General features: G+C 43.7%; 1 protein-coding gene across 1 annotated transcript in view; it reads left to right on the plus strand.

Annotated features, from left to right (window-relative positions):
* The window catches only part of SEMA4F (ssemaphorin 4F), a 44747-nt gene extending 29776 nt beyond the window's left edge, over window positions 1-14971 (plus strand). The window contains exons 6-14 of the mRNA XM_007952661.2: window positions 3660-3779; window positions 3879-4030; window positions 4547-4725; window positions 4938-5085; window positions 5220-5442; window positions 5560-5669; window positions 5789-5949; window positions 14058-14116; window positions 14361-14971. Of these exons, the coding sequence (XP_007950852.1) occupies window positions 3660-3779; window positions 3879-4030; window positions 4547-4725; window positions 4938-5085; window positions 5220-5442; window positions 5560-5669; window positions 5789-5949; window positions 14058-14116; window positions 14361-14971 (1763 nt within the window). The remainder of the gene's footprint in view (window positions 1-3659; window positions 3780-3878; window positions 4031-4546; window positions 4726-4937; window positions 5086-5219; window positions 5443-5559; window positions 5670-5788; window positions 5950-14057; window positions 14117-14360) is intronic.
* The last annotated feature ends 7182 nt before the right edge of the window (window positions 14972-22153 follow it).

The following is a 22153-nucleotide window of genomic DNA, read 5'->3' on the forward strand; positions in this document are numbered from 1 at the left end:
TCCTGAGTGGTTGGCATTGGTAGCCGGGCACCATTCGGTTCTTCTTGTCTCGAAGGCTATCAAATATGCACTTATTCTTATGACAGCCTCTTGGTATGTTATATTGCATTTTTCTTTTATTGCTTCTAGAATTCTTTCCTTGTCTTTGGTTTTCAAGAATTTTATTAAGTTATAATGTGGAGTTGATCTTTTTGTGTCTCTATTAGTTCATGTAGCTTCCTGTATTTGTGGGCTAAGTTCTCTGTTCAGATCTGGGAAATTCTCACTGATTATCTCTTGGAAAATATGTTTCTATGCCTTTATTATTGACTCGGTGCTCTGTGATTCTAATAATTCTAATGTTTGGATTTCATAGTTTAAAAATCCCATGTTTCCTTTTGGGTTTGTTTGCTTTTCTTTGTTCTTTTCTCTTGAGACTTGATAAGATCAGTTGTTTTGTCTTTTACTTCATTTATTCTATCTTCTATCTGTTTGACTCTACTGTTAAGTGTTCTCTTGCTTTTTCTAATTCAGTTGCTTTATCCTAAGTTCCAGTAGTTCTTGCTTTTTTTATATGTATATTTTAAATTTCCTTTTTGAATCTTTCATTTTCTTCCTCTATTTGTTTCCTGTCGCTGCTAGTTTCTTTTTTTCTGTGTGCTTTTTGCTTTCCTTAAACATATTTGCGAACATAGTCTGAAAATTATCGATTCTTTGTATTATTCTGGCATCCGTAGGAGAAATTTCTTCTTCTTCAGGTTTTACTTTTGACTGGTCATTCTTCTCTTGTGATTTTGTATGTTTTACTATTTTTTTTTATTTGGGCCATTTTATTATCTTTGTGTTTTTAATTTAAACTTTGTATTCTGTTTTCTGTGAGAAAGTTTTCTGATTGAATATCCTGGTGGCACGGTGGCCAAATGCCTGACTGACAGCCGAAAGGCCAGAGATTGCACCTGCCAGCTGCTCTGTGGGAAGAAGATGTGGCAGCCCACCTCTGCAAAGATTCACAACCCTGGAAATCCCATGGGGTAGCTCCACTGCACCACACAGGGTTACTTCAAGTCAGAATCAACTCATGGTATTTGGCTTGGTGTCTTCCAAGAACCACTAGAGGACATTGTTATCCTTAGGTGTTTTTCAGTGCTGATTCAGTCCTAGATGCTTGATGTCTGGAATTTAAAATGTGTGCATAGGAAAGGGGATGTTTAGCTGGTCACAGACTTTGATGTAAGTGGTGAGGCTCAACTTGGGTGAAAGTGGGGGCCTCTCTATGTTTTTCTCTCATGGGCGCCCCTTCAAAAATTTTCTTACGGTGTCCAACAGGGCAGGGAGCTGGTTGTTTCCCTCTGCATCACTGTCTATTTCAAGTATTCCCCTTGCTCTGCTGCCGTTGCAGTCCCTCCCAGTCCTAGTGCCAGTCCATCTTGGGCCTAAGTGAGATTCAGTAGCACTCTCTCACAGAATCATGGTCATCTCTTTTTGCTCTCTCCCAATTGTGTGGCCTCTGAATTACTATGGCCAGTCTGTGCTGCCTTAAAAAATTGGGCTACATCTTCCTCAGATTAGCTAGTTTCTTAGAAGTAGATTGCCAGGCCTTTCTTCTGAGGAGCTGCTGAGTGGAGTCAAATCTTCAGTCTTCCAGTTAGCAGTTAAGCCTGTTAATCACCCAGAACTGTTTTTTTTTTTTTTTTTTAAATGAAAATATGCACAGTAGAACATAGACCCATGAATTTCTACACGTACATTTCTACATGACATTGGTTACATTCTTGATGTTGTGACACCATTCTCACTACTTCTGCCCCCGTTTTTCACCAACATTAACTTAGGTTTACTACCCTCTAAGCTTGTTATCTATGCTTTAGAGTTACTGTTATTAATTCTATCTCATATAAATAATTCTTTAAAGGAGTGTATTGCTCAAGGTGATTTCTTTTCTTCTTCAGGAGATAACATCAGTTCAAGGTTTAAAGTTTTCTCAGGACTTTAGGTGCAGGAGGCCCTCAGTCTCAGTAAATCCATAAGTGTGGCTTCTGTAAGAATTTGGAATTCTGTTTTACTTTTTTTCCCCATTTGATCAAGATTCATCTGTTGAGCCCTTGATCAAATCATTCAGAAATGGTAGCTGAGCACCATCCAGTTCTGGTCCCATGACAAAGGAGGCCATAGTTCATGGAGGAGATTACAACTGTAGTTTAGTTCCTTCTCTGATTTTTGAATTTTCTTCCTTTGCTGTTCCAGGTGAATAGTGGTTAATTGTTTTATTTTAGATGGCTGTTAACAAGCTTTTAAGAACCCCGGCACAACTCATTAAACTATATGGAGAAGAGAAACTTTAAAAATATATTAGGCCAGTTAACTGAACAGTCCTCAGGAACTCTGTTTGATTACCTATAGGATAAAGTCCACATTCCCTCAAAGATGCATGACAGTTGGGTGCCCATCTCTGCATCTTCAACTTCATCTCAGCTCATTTGCCCCTCTCCCTAATTGGAGCTTCTGCCACAAGAAGGGTTCTGCCACCTCTGAACATGCTCACCTCTTCACCATTGCTTGTTTTTCTCCTTGGAGTCCTCCTCCTTCTAGTGGAAAATTTCTCATTCTTCACACTCAGTTCAGATGTTACCTCCTCCAGGTGTATGTAGCTGGGTCCTTCTCTGTGCTCCTGCATCTCTTCCTAGCATCTGATGATGTGTTCATCTTCCTGACTCAGATGCAAATTCTCAGAGCCAATGAAATATCTAGAACTTGGTACAGAGCCTTGTACATAATAGGTGGTGAAAGAATGCCTGTTTCCTCCACAGTACCTGTGAGACTAAAGACCCTTCCAATGTGTTTCTGGCCTTTTCCTACCCCTGGAGTCATTTTGTGCCTACTCATGCCCAAGTTCTTTGTCTCTCACATTCAGCCCACAGAGCTTCACTTTCCTTTCAGAGTGTCTGTTGCCTAATCCTCACCTCTCCTGGAGAGCTTGTGGCCCTCTACTGTACCAGGAAGGAGGATTCAATTCTTCTTTGCCTCCCCTGACTGTCTGTGAGACTCCCATTAATCCTCTTGAGTGGTATTTCTCAAAGTGAGGTTCTGAATTGCCTGCTTGCTTGGTTGCTTGTTTGAAATACAATTTCTTGGGCCACACCCCAAATCTACTGAATGAGAATTCCTGAGCCCAGAGCTAGGAATCTGCATTTCAAGCCTCTAGTTGATTCTAGGAGACTCTAAAGTTTTGGCTTGTTCTAGAGCACGGTACATCCACTCCTGTTCAGAAGGAACACTAAATGTCTCAGACATTTACCAAAGTGGGTAATCTTAAATAAACTTGGGGCATACTGCAGAGCAACTCCCCTTCTGGAAATCACAGGAAAATTAGCATATTATGGTATGAAGAAGTCTCCAAAAAACTGATTTCCACAGATAGGGCCTTTATTTTCTCTCCATAAACATAAGCATTCTGGCAGTTTCCCCTTAACACTCATTTCCCTTACTACCTTAGAGCACCTTATTTCCTGCTTTTATTTTAAGTGAGGTGGCATCTATTATGTGTGTAGCTGTGCCTGGCACTTAATGGTGCTTGGTCCCGAATGGTTTCTGCTCCTGCTTTATTCCCTGCCCTGTCTGTGACCCCTTTTGCTTTCCTCCATGGGTCTCTGACAGCTCCTCTTTTCCTTGTTGCCCTGCAGGGGGTGTCCTCTATGCTGCCACTGTGAAAAACTACCTGGGGACGGAGCCGATTATCTCCCGGGCTGTGGGTCATAATGAGGACTGGATTCGGACAGAGACCTCACCATCCTGGCTTAACGGTGGGGCCAGAGGGAGGGTTACTATGGGGGGCAGGAAGGGTGGAGGCTGGGTGGCCCCAGGAAGTATCTGTGAGGAACTGAGGCCCTGGATCTCCCCAGCCCCAGCCTTTGTCGCAGCCATGGTCTTGAGCCCAGCGGAGTGGGGGGATGAAGATGGAGACGACGAAATCTACTTCTTCTTTACGGAGACGTCTCGGGCATTTGACTCATATGAGCGCATTAAGGTCCCACGGGTGGCCCGCGTGTGTGCGGTGAGATCCCAGTCCCAGCTGTCTGCTTCTGCTGTGACTGTCCTCTTTTATTTTCCTCTCTGGGTGTCTGTCTTTGCATCTCTCCTCTGTCTTTTTTTTTTTTTTTTCCCTCTGCCTTTTCTTCTTTGCTCCACAACATACTGTCTGTGTGACTCAGGGCATGTTCTTAGACATATTTGAACCTAATCTGTAAAATGAACATACTAATCATACCTATCTACGAGGGTTGAAGACTAAATGAGGTAATTCTTGTAAAATACACAGCACAGTACTCCATAAGTGGACAGTAACTTAGTCACCAACCTTTTATTGTGGTCCCTTTCATCTTGACACTGAACCTATGTGTCTCATTATCTTACACAATTACTCAGTATTTCTGTTCTTGCATTTCTATGTGTTTGTCTCCCTATCTGTCTGTGTCTGTCCTGAAGTCAGGGAGGAAACTTGTGTTGGTCTCTACACTTCTCCACAATGTTAGTCTTCTAAAGAGAACTTCCCATGTGCTTGTCACTCTAGGGGGACCTTGGGGGCCGGAAGACCCTCCAACAGAGGTGGACAACGTTTCTGAAGGCTGACCTCCTGTGTCCGGGGCCTGAGCATGGCCGGGCCTCCAGTGTCCTGCAGGATATGGCCATCCTGCGACCGGAGCATGGAGCAAGGACTCCCATCTTTTATGGCATCTTTTCCTCCCAGTGGTGAGGGGGTCCTGGTGTGGAGGAGAGTTATAGGGTGGGAGATACGTGGGATTGATGCATTGTCAGTGCTGTCTCTCCAGAGAGGGAGAACTCTCCCTCCCACGATGGCATGGTTCCTTGTGCATTTCTCATGGATTATCTCATTTGACAAAGGATGAGTTGTTTTCCCCTAGCTCCCTCCAAATATTTGACTCTAACTGTGATTCTTCCAGGGAAGGAGCTGCCATCTCTGCTGTCTGTGCCTTCAGACCACAAGACATTCGGACAGCGCTGAATGGTCCCTTCAGAGAGCTGAAACATGACTGCAACAGGGGACTGCCTGTCTTGGACATTGATGTGCCCCAGCCAAGACCTGGAGAGGTAAGAGTGCTGGGTGAGCTCTTTATCCCCAGGCCTGAAATATAGAGCTTCCATGAGGGTAAGAGCCCACCTAAGCATCACTGACACCTCCTGGCACTTGGAAGCTCTGTTAGCCACCCTTGTGTTTCCTCTAGTGTATCACCAACAACATGAAGCTCCAGCGGTTTGGCTCGTCTCTCTCCCTGCCTGACCGTGTGCTCACCTTCGTCCGGGACCACCCACTCATGGACAGGCCGGTGTTTCCAGCTGATGGCCACCCCCTGCTTGTCACTACAGATACAGTGTATCTCAGAATTGTGGCACACACGGTGACTAGCCTTTCAGGGAAAGACTATGACGTGCTCTACCTGGGGACAGGTATATTTAATAGTCCAGCAGTTGCATACCCAGTGCAGACATAATCTTGTCAGGTGTCAGCATCTCATACACAGATGTAGAGCTGTCATTATGTCCTGCCCCTTGCCTGCCTCCTAGAGGATGGACATCTCCACCGAGCAGTGCAGATTGGAGCCCAACTCAGCGTCCTCGAGGATCTGACCTTATTCTCAGAGCCACAGCCAATTGAGAACATGAAATTGTATCAAGTGAGTTGTAGATTTTGGGGGGTCTGGTAGGGAGATATTTGAGTCCAGATGTCTGAGTCCAGTTTGTGACCCTGAGGTGTGGCAGATTGAGTGTATTCTTACCTGTTCCCTTTCTCTAGGAGTGGCTCTTGGTTGGCTCCCGTACTGAGGTGACACAAGTAAATACAACAAACTGTGGCCGTCTCCAGAGCTGCTCAGAGTGCATCCTGGCTCAAGACCCTGTCTGTGCTTGGAGCTTCCGGCTAGGAGCTTGTGTGCCCCATACTGAGGAGCATGGAGGGTGAGTGTAGCCACATTGGTCTCTTGCCTGCTGTCCTGGGGCTCTGCTCCACCCCCATGTTTGTGTCTGTTTCTCATCAATCTGTTAATGTTGGCCTGTTTTTCTTTTTTTTCCCTTTTATCTGTCTGTGTCACTTGTGTGTCCATCTGTCAATTCATACTAACTCATCTGTCTGCCCATCTTGTGCCACACATCAATGTTCTTGCCTCTCTGCTGGATCTGCTCTGATTGTGTGCTTGACCTCCATCTTGCCAACTCTAGCGGGCACTTTTCACTTCTCATCTTATAAGAACTCTCAGAAGTTTTTCACAGCTGACCATAACTTTTTCCTTGAAACACTCTTTCCTCTTGCTTTCTGTTAATTCTGTATTCTGGTTTTCCTCTCTACTTCACTAGCCTGTCTCCCTTACTGACTCCTTTTCCATGCAACTTACGATTGTTGATGTTCCTCAAGGGACAATCCTGGACTCCCTTTACATTTTCACATTCTCTCTAGGTGATTTCATTCCCGCTTTCAATGTGATCTGACTGTTCATGGCAACCACAAATGTATCTCTTACTGAGCTACAGAATTCTCTACCCAACTATCTACTTAATATTCCCCTTGGATGCTTCATAAGCAATGTAAACTTAGCAAGTCTAGGTTTACATTGTTATTTCCTCTTTTCCTCAGATGCTCCTCCTCTGGTTTTCCTTATCTCAATAAAGGACCCTCCATTCATCCAGTGGCTCCAACCATATATCAGCCACATTATATTGCAGCTTATATTGATTCTAGCTCCAAAACATATCCTCAGCCCACCCTCTTCTCTCCATCTCTGCCCTGCCACCACTCTAGTTCAAGAGACATTGCTTCTAATTAGACTTTCTAATAATCTCCTAACTCATCACCCCTTTGTTCAGTTTTGGCTCCTACTACCCACTTTCATCAGAAGATAGTTAAAAACTTTTGTCAGATTGTATCATGCCCCTTATTAAAAACAGATAGTTCTCCAGGGACCTTACCAAAATGATTTCCTGTTCATTTTCAAAAGTTGGACAAAAAAATATAGAATCCCATTCCTATTTTCTCCAGGAGGGTTCTTGGGGATGGATGGGTGACTAAAGATGAATGTCAGGAGGTCAATAATGAACTCTTCCCAGGAAGGGCTCAGGTTCTGTAGTCAGGCTCAAGCTGCCCACTGAGTGGTTTGCTCATTATCTATAAGTAACCCAACACTATTGAGACAATCCCAGACAACTCCTTCCTAGTTCTCACAGTAAAGGAAGGGAGTTGAGGGTGATTTTTACACTAAGAAGATCCAGTGTAATCTGAGTTAGCAGAAAATAGATAGGTTGATTTAAGACTGGTTTCCTGGACACATCAGATATATTGAGGGTCCTTTCCACATCATTTTCCCTCTGTTGCATGGCATTCCCTTTACACGTCTGATCCATTATACCATAAAGCCTCGTTTTTCATATAATTCTGGGGTTCAAAAAAGTACATCAGAAAATGCTTGTTTCCCCATATCTCTGACAAAATTGGGATGATTTATTTTACTTTTTCCCAGTCTTACAGGCAAAACTAGAATCTCCTTGTTATTTAAATTTTATTTAGTTGATTATTGGGCAGGCTATTTCTTTTTTCATTTAATGGTCATTTCTGTTTCTTTGATTGCGATTTGTCTGCTTGTGTCCTTTTTCTCTGCTGTATGAATGTTTTTAACCTGTTATTTCTGCACCATCAATGCCATCTTCATTGACTCTGCTCTTTATCTTTTATCTGTCCTGTGTATGCCACCCATATGTCTTTCTGTGTATTGTCTCTCAACTATTACAATGTTTGGCTTAATGTACATTGACTCTACATTGTCAGTATGTCTGTTTGATGGCTCAGCCCCATCTGAGCTGATCATCAGATCCTTTGCAGGTTGGGCCTGAATCTATCCACCCTTTACCTGCTAATGCCTCCTGGATGTAGAACTTTTAAAAGGGCTTAGACCTGTGGTTTTCAGTCTTGTTTGTATACTGGAATAACCTAAGGGGCTTTTAAAAACACTGATACCTTGATCCAACAACCCACATGTAATTGGTCTAGGATGCACCCTAGGTATCACTTTTTTTTTTTTTTTTAATTAAAAAAAACCTTCCCAAGTGATTCCAAAATGCAGCCAAGTTGAGACCTATTAATTTAAATGAGTCATTGGCTGAAAAAAAAGACTGTCCATATCAAGTGTTGATGGTGATGTAAAGCAACTGAAACATACATTGCTGGTAGGAATATAGAATTACTCTTCCATGTGGGAGACCCAGGTTCGATTCCTGGCCAATACACCTCATATGTAACCACTACCCCTCTGTCAGTGGAGGCTTATATGTTGCTGTGATGCTGAACAAGTTTCAGTGGAGCTTCTAGACTAAGACAGACAAGGAAGAAAGGCCTGGTAATCTCCTTCTGAACATCAGCCAATAAACACCCTATGTATTACATTAGTCCCATCCTCAGCCAATCATGGAGGCATGGAGGTGGTACAAAACTAGACAGTATTTCATTCCATTCTCCCTGAGGCTGACAACAGCTAACAACCGCCCCCCTACCATTTTGGAAAGCAGTTTTGCATTTATTTTATAATTGTGGTAAAATATATATAACAAAACATTTGCAGTTTTTTACTATTTCTATGCCACTCCTCGGAAGGAAGGTTGGGCAATCTACTTCCGAAGTGATACTGCCTCAGAAACCCAAGGAGTGGTCACTATGAGTTAGATCTGACTCCACGGCAGTGGGTTTTGGTTTTGTTTGGTTTATGTATACAGGTCAGTGACGTTAATTATGTGGCAATTTCTTAAACATAAAACATACATCTGTTATATGATTGTAAAACGGCAAGGGGGCCACATATTCTGACCTCCTAGAACCCCACAAGAGGAAGACAGGCTTACCAGCAGTAACCCAAGGCCTATTCCTGCCAGGCCAGACATGCTGCCTCCCTCCAGCCCTTTCTCCAACCGTTTCTCCCAAAGCACCCACCACCTCTCTCCTGGGTTCATACAGAACTCACAGATTACAGGGTTTATTAGGGAAGCACCAGGCTACAACTCAAGTTCAGGAAGAATGCTCAGTCTCTCTCCCAGCCCACCATCCCTCAGCCAACAGTCTCTCACAGTCTCTTTCTCAGCAGTGCTGGTCCCTCGGTGTCTCACTCAGCAATACGTGTCTCTTGCATCTCTTTCCTAGCAATGCGTGTCTCAGGAGCCCGTGTCTTTTTCAGCAGCACATCTTCTTCAGCCAGCAGTCAGAGAGAGTTTTGCCTCTAGGAGGCCTCCTTTTGAGCCCGGAAGGGTAGTCAAACTAGCCAATTATAGCATCAGAACTCTAAGCACCTGAGAGAGAGTGGGCACCTCCCAGAACATTGTTTTGTGCCACTCCCAACAGAAATACTCCAGGTGGACACCTTCAGCAATCAGGAGCTCCTCAGTTGCTCATAGCAAATCCTACCTTGGAGTTTACAAAGACTCATGGGTAGAAAAGCCACACAAAGTAATTTACTACACTGCAATGATCTAGCCATCCTACTCCTAGGTATTTCCAGAAGAAATGAAAGCTTGTGTCCATACAAAAGCTTGTATATGAACATTTGTAGCAGCTTAATTTATAATGGCCAAAGACAGTATACAACCCAAATTTTCATCAACAAGGGAATACAGTATATTCATACAGTGGAATACTACTGAACAGTAAAAAGGAAGGAACTACCAATACATGCCATCACCATGGTTGAATCTTAAAATGAAAGAAGCTAGACAAAAAGGACTTTATTCTGTATGATTCAATTTATATAAAATTCTAGAAAATGAAAATCTGTAGAGGCAGAAACCAGATCGCTAGAGGTGGGAAGAGGCATTTCAAGGTGACACAAGGAAACTTTTGAGAGTGATGAATATACTTATTATCCTGGTTGTGGTGGTGGTTTCATGGTATGGACATATGTCCAAACTTTTCAAATTGCATACTTTAAATGTGTACAGCTTATTTTGTATTAATAATATACCTCAATAAAGCTGTTAAAAAAAGATTGGACCTTCCTCCATACCCCCCCAAAAAAGGGACACAAAGATACTTTAAAAAGTTAAATTTCATAAATACACCAACTTAATTTACTAGTATATATATATTTTTTTCCACTTCTATTGATTAAGACAATTTCCTGAGGAAGAAATGTTGTTTTCCAGTTTCATTACACACTATGTTTTAATTACCTTTTAAACTTAAGGTATTTAATATGAAAGTTCCCAAATTTGTAATTTTACATTTCTAGAAAGATAAAACTCATGTATTAGATTTTATAAACAAGAGAAGAGGCAGAATAGTTTAATTCTCCTTTTCTCAACTTATCATATTGGGGCCAAGATCCAAAATGACATTTTCCCTTTGATTCAGATTAGCCTGAGAGAAACTGCGTGATGCTATATAGGGTTTCTGAGTGTTGCCAGTTCTTAGCAACTAAAGATTTAAGCTTTTCTTCTGGTGTGTAAAGCTATACCAGGAAACAAAATTTCTGGCTAGATACAGTTTAATTCGGAATAGCATCTTTGTTTTGCTTGTGAGAAGTTTATCTTGAAATTAATAAAGGTTTAAATTTTTAGATTCATAGTCAAAACCTATTTATAAATATTCATTTTTTTTTCAAGAAAAAGTAATTTTAAGCTTATTTAAGAAATACTTTAATCAATGGAAAAGTTTTATGGTTCTAATGAAGAATTTTTTTTATTTTTATTTTTAAAATTTTATTATACATAAAAACCCATATGCCATCTCAGCAATTTCAATGTAGAATTTTTAAATGTTTTCTTGTGGAAAATTTTAAATGTACTAAAATAAAGGGTATAGTATTTCAACCCTCTTATACACTCATTATATAGCTTCAACGGTTATTAACTTGTGGCCAACCTTGTTTCACCCATAAGCAGCCCCCTGGTCCCTTTGTATTATTTTGAAGCAAATCTCTAGTATCATACTCATCTTATATATTTCAATATGGATCTTTCCAAGATTAGGACTCTCTTAAAAACATTTTATTTTGGGAACTTTCAAGCATACTCAAAAGTAGAGAGAATAGTATACTTAATTCCCATGTGTCCATCACTAACCTTTAACATCCATTAACTCCTGGTCAATCTTGTTTCATCAATACCCTAACTCACTTCCAGCTATTTTGAAGCAAATCTTAAACATCACATCTGTTATGGATTGAATTTTGCCTCCCTAAAATTTGTGTTGTACTTCCTGTGGTTACACTCTCTTTGAGGATGGCTTGTTTTTGTTATGTTAATAAGACAGGATTAGTATAGGGTATATTTTGAGATATAAGAGAGATTAAAACAAGCAAGCTAAGAAGCAGAGATGTAGGAAGAGAGATGTCAAGCCACATGAAGGTTGTCCAGGCACCAAAGTTCAGAAGAGACAAGGACCGTCCTGTAGAGCTGACAGAGAGAGAAAGCCTTCCCCTAGAGCTAGCACCCTGAATTCAGACTTCCTGCCTCCTAAACTATGAGAAAGGAGCTCTGGTAGCATAGTGCCTAAGGCACTTGACTGCTAACCAGAAGGCTGGTGGTTCAAACCCACCGGCCACTCTTCGGAAGGAAGGTTGGGCAATCTACTTACATAGTGATATTGCCTCGGAAACCCAAGGAGGGGTCGCTAGGAGTCAGGTCCGACTTGAGGGCACATAACAACAACAACAACAAACTATGAGAAAGTAAATTTCTGTTTGTTAAAGCCACCCACTTGTGGAGTTTCTGTTACAGCAGTACTAGATAACTAATAACAACATCGTTTCATCGATAAATCTTTCTGGGTTAAAAACATAACCATATTTCCATTATTTCAAAACCTTAATAATTTTTAATGGCATCAAATATCCAGTCAGTGTTCCAATTTTCCCACTTGCATATACTTTTAAGAAAATCGTTTGTTTCAGTCAGGATCCAAAATAGTGTCCATCAATTATAATTGATTAACATGTTTCTTAAGTCCTCTCAATGAAGTATATTTAATTGATTGCTTGGAAAGTAGTTTTTCAAACACACCTTGGGATTTCCTATTTTGAACCCCAGTTAATTTAAAGGTTACACATGTTTTAGAAGTAAACTACTTGTCTTTGGAAATAAAACAAATTAATTCACACATGTTACAACAGAGTGAAAGTGTGTAAAATGATAATTGACACAGAGTAATGATAAAACTTAATTTTGTCTTTGTGACGTTTATTTTGGATTATAAGTGCCATCTTTTGCTCATTTGGCTTTTCACCAGTTGGGGATATAAGGTAGCAATTAGATGGCACATTTGGCCAGCTTCACATTTTTGGTTAAGAACTCTGACCTAATCTTCAAGTTTCTCCTGGGAGAACTTTTAAACATCTAGGTCAAAAACTAGTGTGTTATTGTTTTAATATCCATTAAAACAAGAATTCCATCAGGCTAGGGCATCCTGTGTTCTTAAGCTTCATTAGTACCCTTAAGATACATGTACAGGTGTGCCACTGCCCTGGGTTACCCTTCTGTACACTCCATCCTTCACACCTCAGTTCATACAAGGGAGAAAAACAGACTTTGAAGTTCCTACACGTGGTCTTGTCACGTTCCCTAAGCTCAGCTGAACTAATATATCTTCGTTTTACTTAGTAAACTTTCCGTTAATTTGTATCAGCCCCAGGGCACATGTCAGGGGGCTCATTTCGTGTTGAAGGAGTTCCCACTCAAGCTAAGTCTATCGTTAGTCAAGGCTTTCATGTATTCAGACTGACTTTCTTCACTGACAGCCCCAGTAGTATTTTGGTTACCTCGGTGCTTCTCTAACAGACATACCACAAATAAGAATTTATTTTCTTACAGTTTAGGAGGCTAGAAATCTGAGTTCAAAATGCTGAGCTCTTAGGGGCTGGGTAAAAGCCCCTTGACCTTGAGCTTCAGCTCTGCCTCTTGTTCCAGGCACACTGGAGCTAGAGGTGTCTCTTCATTCAGGCAGCTGCTGGCTGCTGAGGCTAACAAGCCAAGGTCGACAAATAAAATGGCACAGTCCCAATATTACCAAACAACAGGGCATGCTACTAGTTCAAGTCCAGAGCCAGTCCCAGCATAGGCAGGAAATACAGCAGGCTGCTAAATGAAGACTCGGCTACATCCAGGTCCTAACATGCCAAGAAGCTGCAGAGACCTTTTTCAATGCTGCTTATATACTGGAAGCGGACCACATCCCTAAAGCAGCTACTCAGCTGCTCCGGTAGATTCCATCATGGAGTTGATTATCAGTCTCATCATGGGGAATAACTACATCCAGCTGCCCAGCCATTCAACCGGACCCAGCCAAGTTGACACACAACTATCCCATAGAGGCATCAGAGTCTCCCCCTACCTCTGGGAATGGTGCTAGGGGGTTCATCAACTAGTAATCTGCCTTGCTATCCCTCTGTCAGACACAGTTCACCCAAATTTTGGAAGTATGAGGATTGTATTGTGTTTGAAACAGATGCATAGAAACGCAAAAAAACTCAACCATTGCCGTGGAGTCGGATGCAACCCATAGCGACCCCTCCTTGGGTTTCTGAGGCAGTATCACTACGGAAGTAGAAAGCCAGTATTTTTCAGTAGTATTGAAGTGAGAGAGTTACCGTGTAGTCTATGCCTGTGGAGATCATCTCATCTCACTGATCTCCACAGAATTTTTATAGAAGTTTGCTCTTTTTCTTAAATTACAGAAAAAAAAAAAAAAGATGTTATTTTCATATTTTTTCTCCATGGAAATCTTGTGGTTGTGGATAACCAAGTGTATATCTTGGAGTTCCTATCTTTTTTAAAAAGCACTCCCACCAAACATCTTTCTAACAGATCCAGTTTAATTTGCTGGGCTGTTAGAAGTATGTGCAGAATTTGATAAGGCAGATGTCATGAAGGGGCATAAGAGGCAATTTGGATTTTGATTGGGGAGAAATTTAGTGATAATGTTGGCCAATAGGAGTGATTTATGAGATGATGGGGGATGTAACGAGTGAGTGCATGGTCAGTGACACTTAGGATGGTAGAGGAAATACTGACACTGGATATACCATGTGTTCTCTTTATAGGCTGGTGCAAGGCATGGAATCTGCAGATGTCTCCTCTTTGTGTCCCAAGGAGCCTGGAGGTCTGTATGGTTTAGGGAAATGTGGGTGGGATGGGAAAAAGAGCTGGAAAGTTGGCCATTTGGGCCGACTTTAAAACTTAGATCCTGGGAGATATAGCAGCTGATGACCTGGGATCTTACCCTCATTAGGAATCCTCTTTTTTGGCTTTGTCTCTGTGACCACTTCTCATATCTAATATTTATCCTCATCACACCCCCAGCCTGTATTCTCACGACCTTTTGTGTCTTTGCTGTCTCTTTACAGAATACCCAGTAGTATTCGAAGTTCCAGTGGCACCAGCTGCACACGTAGTCTTGCCATGTTCCCCAAGCTCGGCATGGGCATCCTGTGTGTGGCATCAGCCTGGTGGAGTGACTGCACTCACCTCTCGGAAAGATGGGCTGGAAGTGGTGGTGACTCCAGGGGCCATGGGTGCCTATGCCTGTGAATGTCAGGAGGGTGGGAGGGCACGCGTAGTAGCGGCTTATAGTTTGGTATGGGGTAGCCGGCAGGGCCCCCAAAATAGGGCCCACACAGTGGGGGCTGGGTTGGCTGGCTTCTTCCTGGGAGTTCTTGCAGCATCCCTAACTCTTCTCCTGATTGGCCAGCATCAGCAGCGACGGCGGCAGAGGGAACTCCTGGCACGAGACAAGGTGGGCTTGGACCTGGGGGCCCCACCATCTGGAACCACAAGCTATAGCCAGGACCCTCCCTCCCCTTCTCCTGAAGATGAGCGGCTGCCCTTGGCCCTGGCCAAGAGGAGCAGTGGCTTTGGTGGCTTTCCTCCACCCTTCCTGCTTGATCCTTGCCCAAGCCCAGCTCACATTCGGCTAACTGGGGCCCCTCTAGCCACATGTGATGAGACATCAATCTAGAGCTGGGCAAATGACTCCTAGTGCATGTGTCACTGGAATGGAGTGATTAGTGACATGTGGGATCACTGGGCCTGGAAGACCATCAGGATCTCTGAGCTTTTTTTGAGTCTGAGTGATCACTTGGACTTTAGTATCTGCTCTTTCTGGGCCTACAGGCTCATGTCCAAGTCAGGCCTTTGCCTGGTTTTTTGATTCCCATGGGAGGTAAGAGCTGCTGCTGCAGCTAATTGGGCTTTTCCTAACCCTGCCCTTTGAACCCCTGTGGCTCCTTCAGCCCTGGCCCCTATTTCGGACCCATTAGTTTTGGGATTGGAACACAAGAGACAGCTAAGACTTTGGCTTCTGATTGGGCCTTGGCTAGAAGGAGAAGCGATAGAGGTGGTTGAGGATAATGTGCACTGAGTCCTCGGGTGGTTTTGTTGATTCTCCCAGTTTATCTGACTAAAGTGCATGACACCCATGCTACAACATGGGATCTCTTCCCTGAAATGTCTCCCATTCCAGTTCTTCCATGAAAGAATGTGTGTAAATACATGGGTGTTCATAGGAAGCCTGGCCACGTGTGCATGAATGGACCAGTGCTTAGGTGTATTTCTGGGGAGTTGGAAGGGAGAAGGTTGCCTGGGGTATTGGCAGGAGAACCGTTAGGCCCTGTAGCCAGCAAGAGAATTGCTTTCTTTTCTAAAAGGAACAAATCACTGCCCCACCTCCAAATGACCCCCACAACCCTTCTCTAAATGTGCGTAGAGAAAATCTCCTGAAGTGACCTTGTGGTTGGGAAGGGCAGAGGTACCTGTGACCCCATCTTTCTTTTCGGCTTTTGCCTCTTGGCTGCCACCACTGCCATGCCACAGCTGCTTTTTCTCTGGCTAGTGTGGGCTGAACCCCTTTTCCCTGACTCTCGTTAAAAATAAACTTCATGACATTCTAAATATTCATGGAAGCCAGTCATGGGAAATACAAGCAGCGCCGAGATAGGTTTATATCAGTGACTTTACTCAGGTTAACACCATTGCTCTCAAGCTCTCCACAGGGGGTCCATGGACTCCCTGAAATTGTATGCAAAATGTTGTATGAATGTGTGTATTTGTATTTTTCTGGGGGGAGGTTTTATGGTGTTCAGCAGATCCTTAAGGCTCTTAGAAATTCAAAGGACCACTGCTCCGAGGTCACTGTGCTTTGGCCAAGCTGAGATGGTACCACTCTTGGCAGCTCTTCTTGGCCCTGCTGCACCTGCCCTGTGGCTGGCCCCTGGAGTAGCAGCTGCTAGATGACCTCTTATTTCTGCTGTCTTTGGAAGCTCGGCTCTGTGTATATTTGAAGTTACTAGGTGGCACAAGGAGCTCTGGTAGCATAGTGCCTAAGGCACTTGACTGCTCACCAGAAGGCTGGCGGTTCAAACCCACTAGCCACTCCTCGGAAGGAAGGTTGGGCAATCCTACTTCCGTAGTGATACTGCCTTGGAAACCCGAGGAGGGGTCGCTATGAGTCGGGGCCGACTCGACGGCAAACAACAACAACAACAAGGTGGCACAAATGATTAAGTGCTTGACTAATAGCCCAAAGGTTGGTGGTTTGAACCCAACCAGAGGTGCTCTGGAAGACAGGCCTGGAGATCCTCTTCTGAAAGATCACAGCCTTGAAAGCCCTATGGAGCAGGTCTATTCTGCACACATGGGGTCGCTACGAGTCCAAATAGACTCAACGGCAACTAAAAGCAATGCCAACTCTCACCACACTTAAAGACCTTTTCCTGCTTCACAACTCCCAGATACTCCAAGCTGCTTCTGTTCAGTTCCAGTCTTGGCTTGTGAATGTGCCTCGTTCATTCTTGGTGAGGGACCCCTTGGACATCAGTGAACAAACCAGCCCTCCCCAGTTGAAGTTTTCAACTCCACTTTTCCTTGCAGCAGCCTGTGAACTACGCAAGAATCCCCTTAGGTTTGGAATTATCAGTGGCTTTGCCACTAGTAAGTGTGTAATCTTTGACAGGTAATCTAACCTAAGGACATCAGTTTACTCATCTGTAAAGTGGGGATACTAAGATACTAATATCTACCTCAGGGTTGCTACAAGGATTATATAAGAAAATGTAAACAATAAACAATAAAGCGCTATCTATACCAATAGAGATTGTTATTGTGTAACTGGCCTATTGTACAATAATTATCCAGCTTAATCATACAGTAACCATGACATACACAATTATTTTAGGCCTCATTCTGTGGAAGGAGGGTGCGGTGAATTGCTTGATAGGGCCTTTCTAGCCATTGTCCTCCATTCTGTGGTATATTGTAAATACTATTATCCATGCCTGTTTGGGGTGGTGTGGTAGTTAAGGTCGGGTGTCAACTTGGCTGGGCAGCTGGTAGTAGTTGTTCCTTATAATGACTGGCAGTTGGCTCTGTGGTGGGATTTGCCTTGAGCTGCTGATTGTTAAGGCGATCCACTTAGGTTATTTCTGTTGGAGCAACACAGGTGGAATGTATCTTGAGTCCTATCTTGCTGGAGGGTATAATTCAAATCACCACCCATAGCTTCCTTGAGGGTATACCTATGAATCTCCTGGGAAGGTTCGCCCTCCTCTTGCTCCCGTTCTGTGTTTTGGCTCATCCTCATCTCACCTTGGGTTTGGGACAGCAGCCGTCATCTGATCTGCTGATAGAGGTTCATCAAACCCCAAGAATTGGGAGGATCCTCCAAACCCACTCGTGGACCTGGGACTCACCAGCCTGCCAGCCTCCACCACTACTATATGAGACGATCCCTTAGATGTTTGTGAGTTCTGTGAGGCATTACAGCGAAATACAGAATCCTAAGATGGGAAATTACTGGGAGGAGGAGGAGGAGTTAATGTCTGGAATGATGGAGTGGTACGGTAGTTTGGACATTTGGGACATCTTTAACCTCTGCCTCATGGGGTCTGACCTTGTGCTGATCTTTCTGAGAGAAATTGTTCAAGAACAGGGTCATTGCCTCACACAGACATTCAGTCCTGGGCATCTCTGGACAGATCTTAGCTGTCAGTGTCTAGGTTTTGGGAGGCAAGGCCTGTGTTTTTTAATAATCCTTAGCTGTGTTGACCTTAGTGACCTGCTGGAATGGAGGAAAGCCTGTGTGCTTTCGTTTATCCTTGCTTTACTCTCTCAAAGTTTATGAGTTCATTCCACTTTCGGGGAGGAAGGGAGGCGAGGGAGATGTTAGAGGGGAATGGAATCTGGGGAGGGAGGAGAAGAGCTCTTCAAGTGGGATGGGAAGGACCAGACCACTGTGGACTGGGGGCCTTTGGTCAATGAACAGTGGCTCTGGAGGAAGATGGCATGAGGGATGTAGAAATGATGAGCAAGGATAGAAATACACATGAATAGAAGGGAGCCACATCTTAATGGTTGGAATTTCAAGCCTTAAGAATAAGTGATAGGATGGGAGCTTGAAACCAACTCTGAAAGCAACAGTGTGAATAACTTACTGTATTATCTTTGGCTGATGGTAATGTGGAAAGGGTTCATGGAAAGGGAGAGGGTTCGTGGACAAGGCAACTACAAAAGAATGCAAGATTGGAACAACCAGGCTCAGTCCCCGAACCTCCCCCCCCCCCGTTCCTGCAGGGAAGACTATTAGGAATCTGGTAGCAGAGACCTGACCTGCTTGTAGCATGTTTAATCAGCCATAAAAGGCTGATTACAAGGGCTTCACATTTGTGTTTACCTCTAGACTGAAAGGATAGCCCACCTTTTGGCCCTCACACAAATTCCCCTCTGCTTTTGGTTCTAGTTGCTGGTTCATAGCTTTCAGCTTGTCAGCCTTAACCTGTAGTTAGGTACTATCAACGTGACCATACTGAATCAGCAGAGTTAGAAAGAAACGCACACCACCATGGCTCTTGCGAGTGCAAGCCAAGCTGGGTCCAGCATGCCACTGGCCCTGACCCCAACAGGAGGCAGGCCCACTACCTTCCAGGAATCCTCAGGCCTGTACATTTCCCTAGCAGCTGCACAAGTTGACTAGTGGCCTCAGTAATGGCAGGAAAGGGCTCCTTTCTATTCCTGCTGGACGCTGACCCTCCTGGATATTCTACCCCTGTCAGCAGGGGGCCAGCCATGGCCACACCAGCTGATTTTGGTCCACTGGGCACAACAGGTTCTCTATCAAAGATGTAGGGATAAAAATTTCCTTTTTAGTTGTAGCAGAGGTAAGATTAGAATTTTAAGAGTTTTCACCAACTGAAGGAAAAACTAGTAACAAAAGCAACGAAGAAGTTTTCTTTTGCAATTCTCTCTCTGGTGGAGCCCAGGGGCAGCCTCTCTATGACATGACAATTTGTGTGGCAGACAGTGTTGTTCCCGAGCAGTCCATCTGGATTCATGTAAAACATTAAGTTCTGGTTAGGCGGTGGGGGCAAGTGACAATCCAGTTCCCTGGAGGCTTGAGGAGGCAGGGCTAGTTGGAAGGGCCAAGATAAGGAAGGAGTCAAGTTCAGAGGGATCTTTCAAGCCCTGTGAAGAATGAAGTGCAAGCCAGGAACTCTCTGTCTCTCTCTCTCTCTCTTTTTTTTTTCTTCCCTCCAAGGCTTCCCAGCCCTTAATACACTGGGCCCAGGCTTTAGGGCTATAGATGAATCCTAGACCCACTCATTGGTGGGGACAGTCCTCCTCATTTATGCCAGAGTTGGCACCCATATTTTGGACTCCAGTATTCCATAGTGCTGAACCACAAGCTAAAGGCATTCACCAACTAGTAGAGGCATGGTTGGGGCAAGAGGTGTCAGCAACTGATGATGCATCCAAGAACCAGTATCTTACCTGCAGGTTCATGCAGTCCTCTGAGTTGAGGAGGCTGGGAATAAAATCTTCCCAGGACCCAGGTTCACTCCAGAGAAGCTCTGAAAGCTGAGGGTTGAAGAGACTGATTAGACATGTTTGGTGAGAGAGACTGGGGCAGAGAACTAAGGGTGAAAGCTCAGCCCTCAGGCCTTCATTTGGGATACTTACTGTCTGTCAGGAAGTTGTTCTAAACAGCCACAGGCAGATTCATCTGAATTCTCCCCTGAAAGTCCCAAAATGTAAAGACTTGACAACCATCATCAGCACTCTCCTTTCAAGACACATTTAAATGTGCATGATAGATAAGGTTCTCTTCCTTCCTCCACAAGGACAGCAGCTCTTCCCTGAGCTGAGGAAGGGGTGAGTGTTTTAGTCTCTGAGTGATGAAGACCTGTGCCCTGCTGCCACACAGCTTCTGCAGAAAGGGTAGAACCTCAGGTGGGAGAGGGCATGGACATTGGAGACATGTCCTTGAGGATTGTGGGGAAATGACCCCATGCTTTGGTGTGAAAGAATGGAGCTGCCTACCTTTGTCTTTGTAGGCTTGGATGATAAGCTTTTTACTAGTAATCAAGCTGTTCTTATGACATTTACTAGGAGCTACATGAGCCCTTAGATTCGTGTTCAAGTCTAGGAAGAGGTATGACCATCCCCAAGAGGGCTGAGAGAGAACATCTCTCCAGATGAGTGGGAGCTCAGTACCAGGTTGCTTTGATGTATAGAAATATAATTAAATATCTGTGATTTTGTGGAGAAAAATTCATACCTGTTCTGGTTACCTACTGCCACTCTGACAAGAATATACCACAAATAGGATGGCCTTATCAAACAGGAGTTTGTTCTCTTACAGTTTGAAGGCTTTAAGTTCAGTGCCAGGCTTTTGGGGCTGGGTAAAAGCCCCTCAACCTTGGGGCTCAGTTCTGCCTCCTGCTCCTGGCCCACTGAAGCTGGAGGCTTTTCTTCACTCAGCTGCTGGCTGCTGAAACTGACAAGCCCAAGGTTGACAAGTAAAAAGGCACAGTCCCAATGTTACCAAACCACACAGCAGGCCATTAATTCAAGTCCATTGAAAGTCCCAAGGTCGGCAGAGCATGGCAGGCTGCTGAACAATGACTTGGCTACATGCAGGGTTCAAGTGTGCTGTGAGCTAGAGACCGTTGCCCAAGTCTTCTCCTTATATATGGGAAGCAGACCACATCCCTAAGGCAGCTACTCAGCTGCTCACAGTAGACTCTACCATGGAGTTGATTACCATGGTAGAGGTAATCAATCATCATGGGGAATACTGCATCCAGCTGCCCAGCCACTCAGCCAGGCCCAGCCAAGTTGACACACAAACTTAACTACCACAATACCCATTATATTAATACCTAAGGAGCTCTGGTGGCACAGTGCCTAAGGCATTTGACTGCTAACCAAAAGGCTGGTGGTTCAAACCCACCAGCCACCCTGTGGAAAACAGATGGGGCAATCTATTTCCATGAAGAGTTAATGCCTTAGAAGCTCAATGGGCATTGTTGCTATGAGTCAGAATTGCCTTGATGGCAGTGAGGTTTTTTTTTTTTTTTTTTTAAAATATATTAATAGCTAGATTTCTAAAATTAGCTGAGTCTTGAGAAATTGGTATTATGAACAGATACGTAATTCAATAGAGGAGAACTGGCAATAGATATGATAGAGTTGAATGAGCACTACCAGTTACCAGTAGCTGTTGAGTCAATCTGACTCATGGTGACCCCATGTGTGTCAGAGTACAACTGTGCTCCATAGGCTTTTCAAGGCTGTGACCTTTGGGAAGCAGATAGTCAGGACTTTCTTCCAAGGCACCTTTGGGTGGGTTTGAACTGCCAACCTTTTGGTTAGTAGTTCAATGTTTAACTGTTTGTTCTACCCAGCTACTCCAGTGTCTGAAATGAAGAAAGTCTCCCTTTAACCCTTTGCAGGAGCCGTTCCCACTAATGCAACTTCTCCCCGCTCATACCCACCAAATCAGTCTTACCAGATTCAAAACTTAGTACCTCTCAAATTTACTGAATTTATCCACTCTGCCTGTTCATTTATCATGGTACCATAGCTCAACATAGATCATGATAACTTAGTAACTCCCAGGGAAATGTCTTCAGAAAGAAGGGAACATGAGTATACAGGGTTCTAGTTAAAAAACCAGGGTGTCCAAATGCTCCTGCTGCAGAGATTTGTGATAAAACGGTTATGAAGAACTTTGCTAGATAAATTCTCATTCTTTTTGGGTATTTATTGCTGTACTATTCATGATAGACTTTGTTATGAAGCAGTAAGAAACAGCTACAAACTGTTAGTGGCTTAAAAACAAATTTATTTCTCACTCGTGCTATATGTC

The sequence above is a fragment of the Orycteropus afer genome, unplaced genomic scaffold (genome assembly GCF_000298275.1).
Source record: "Orycteropus afer afer isolate SDZICR_OR568_19922 unplaced genomic scaffold, OryAfe1.0 scaffold00354, whole genome shotgun sequence".
Classification (NCBI taxonomy): Eukaryota; Metazoa; Chordata; class Mammalia; order Tubulidentata; family Orycteropodidae; genus Orycteropus; species Orycteropus afer.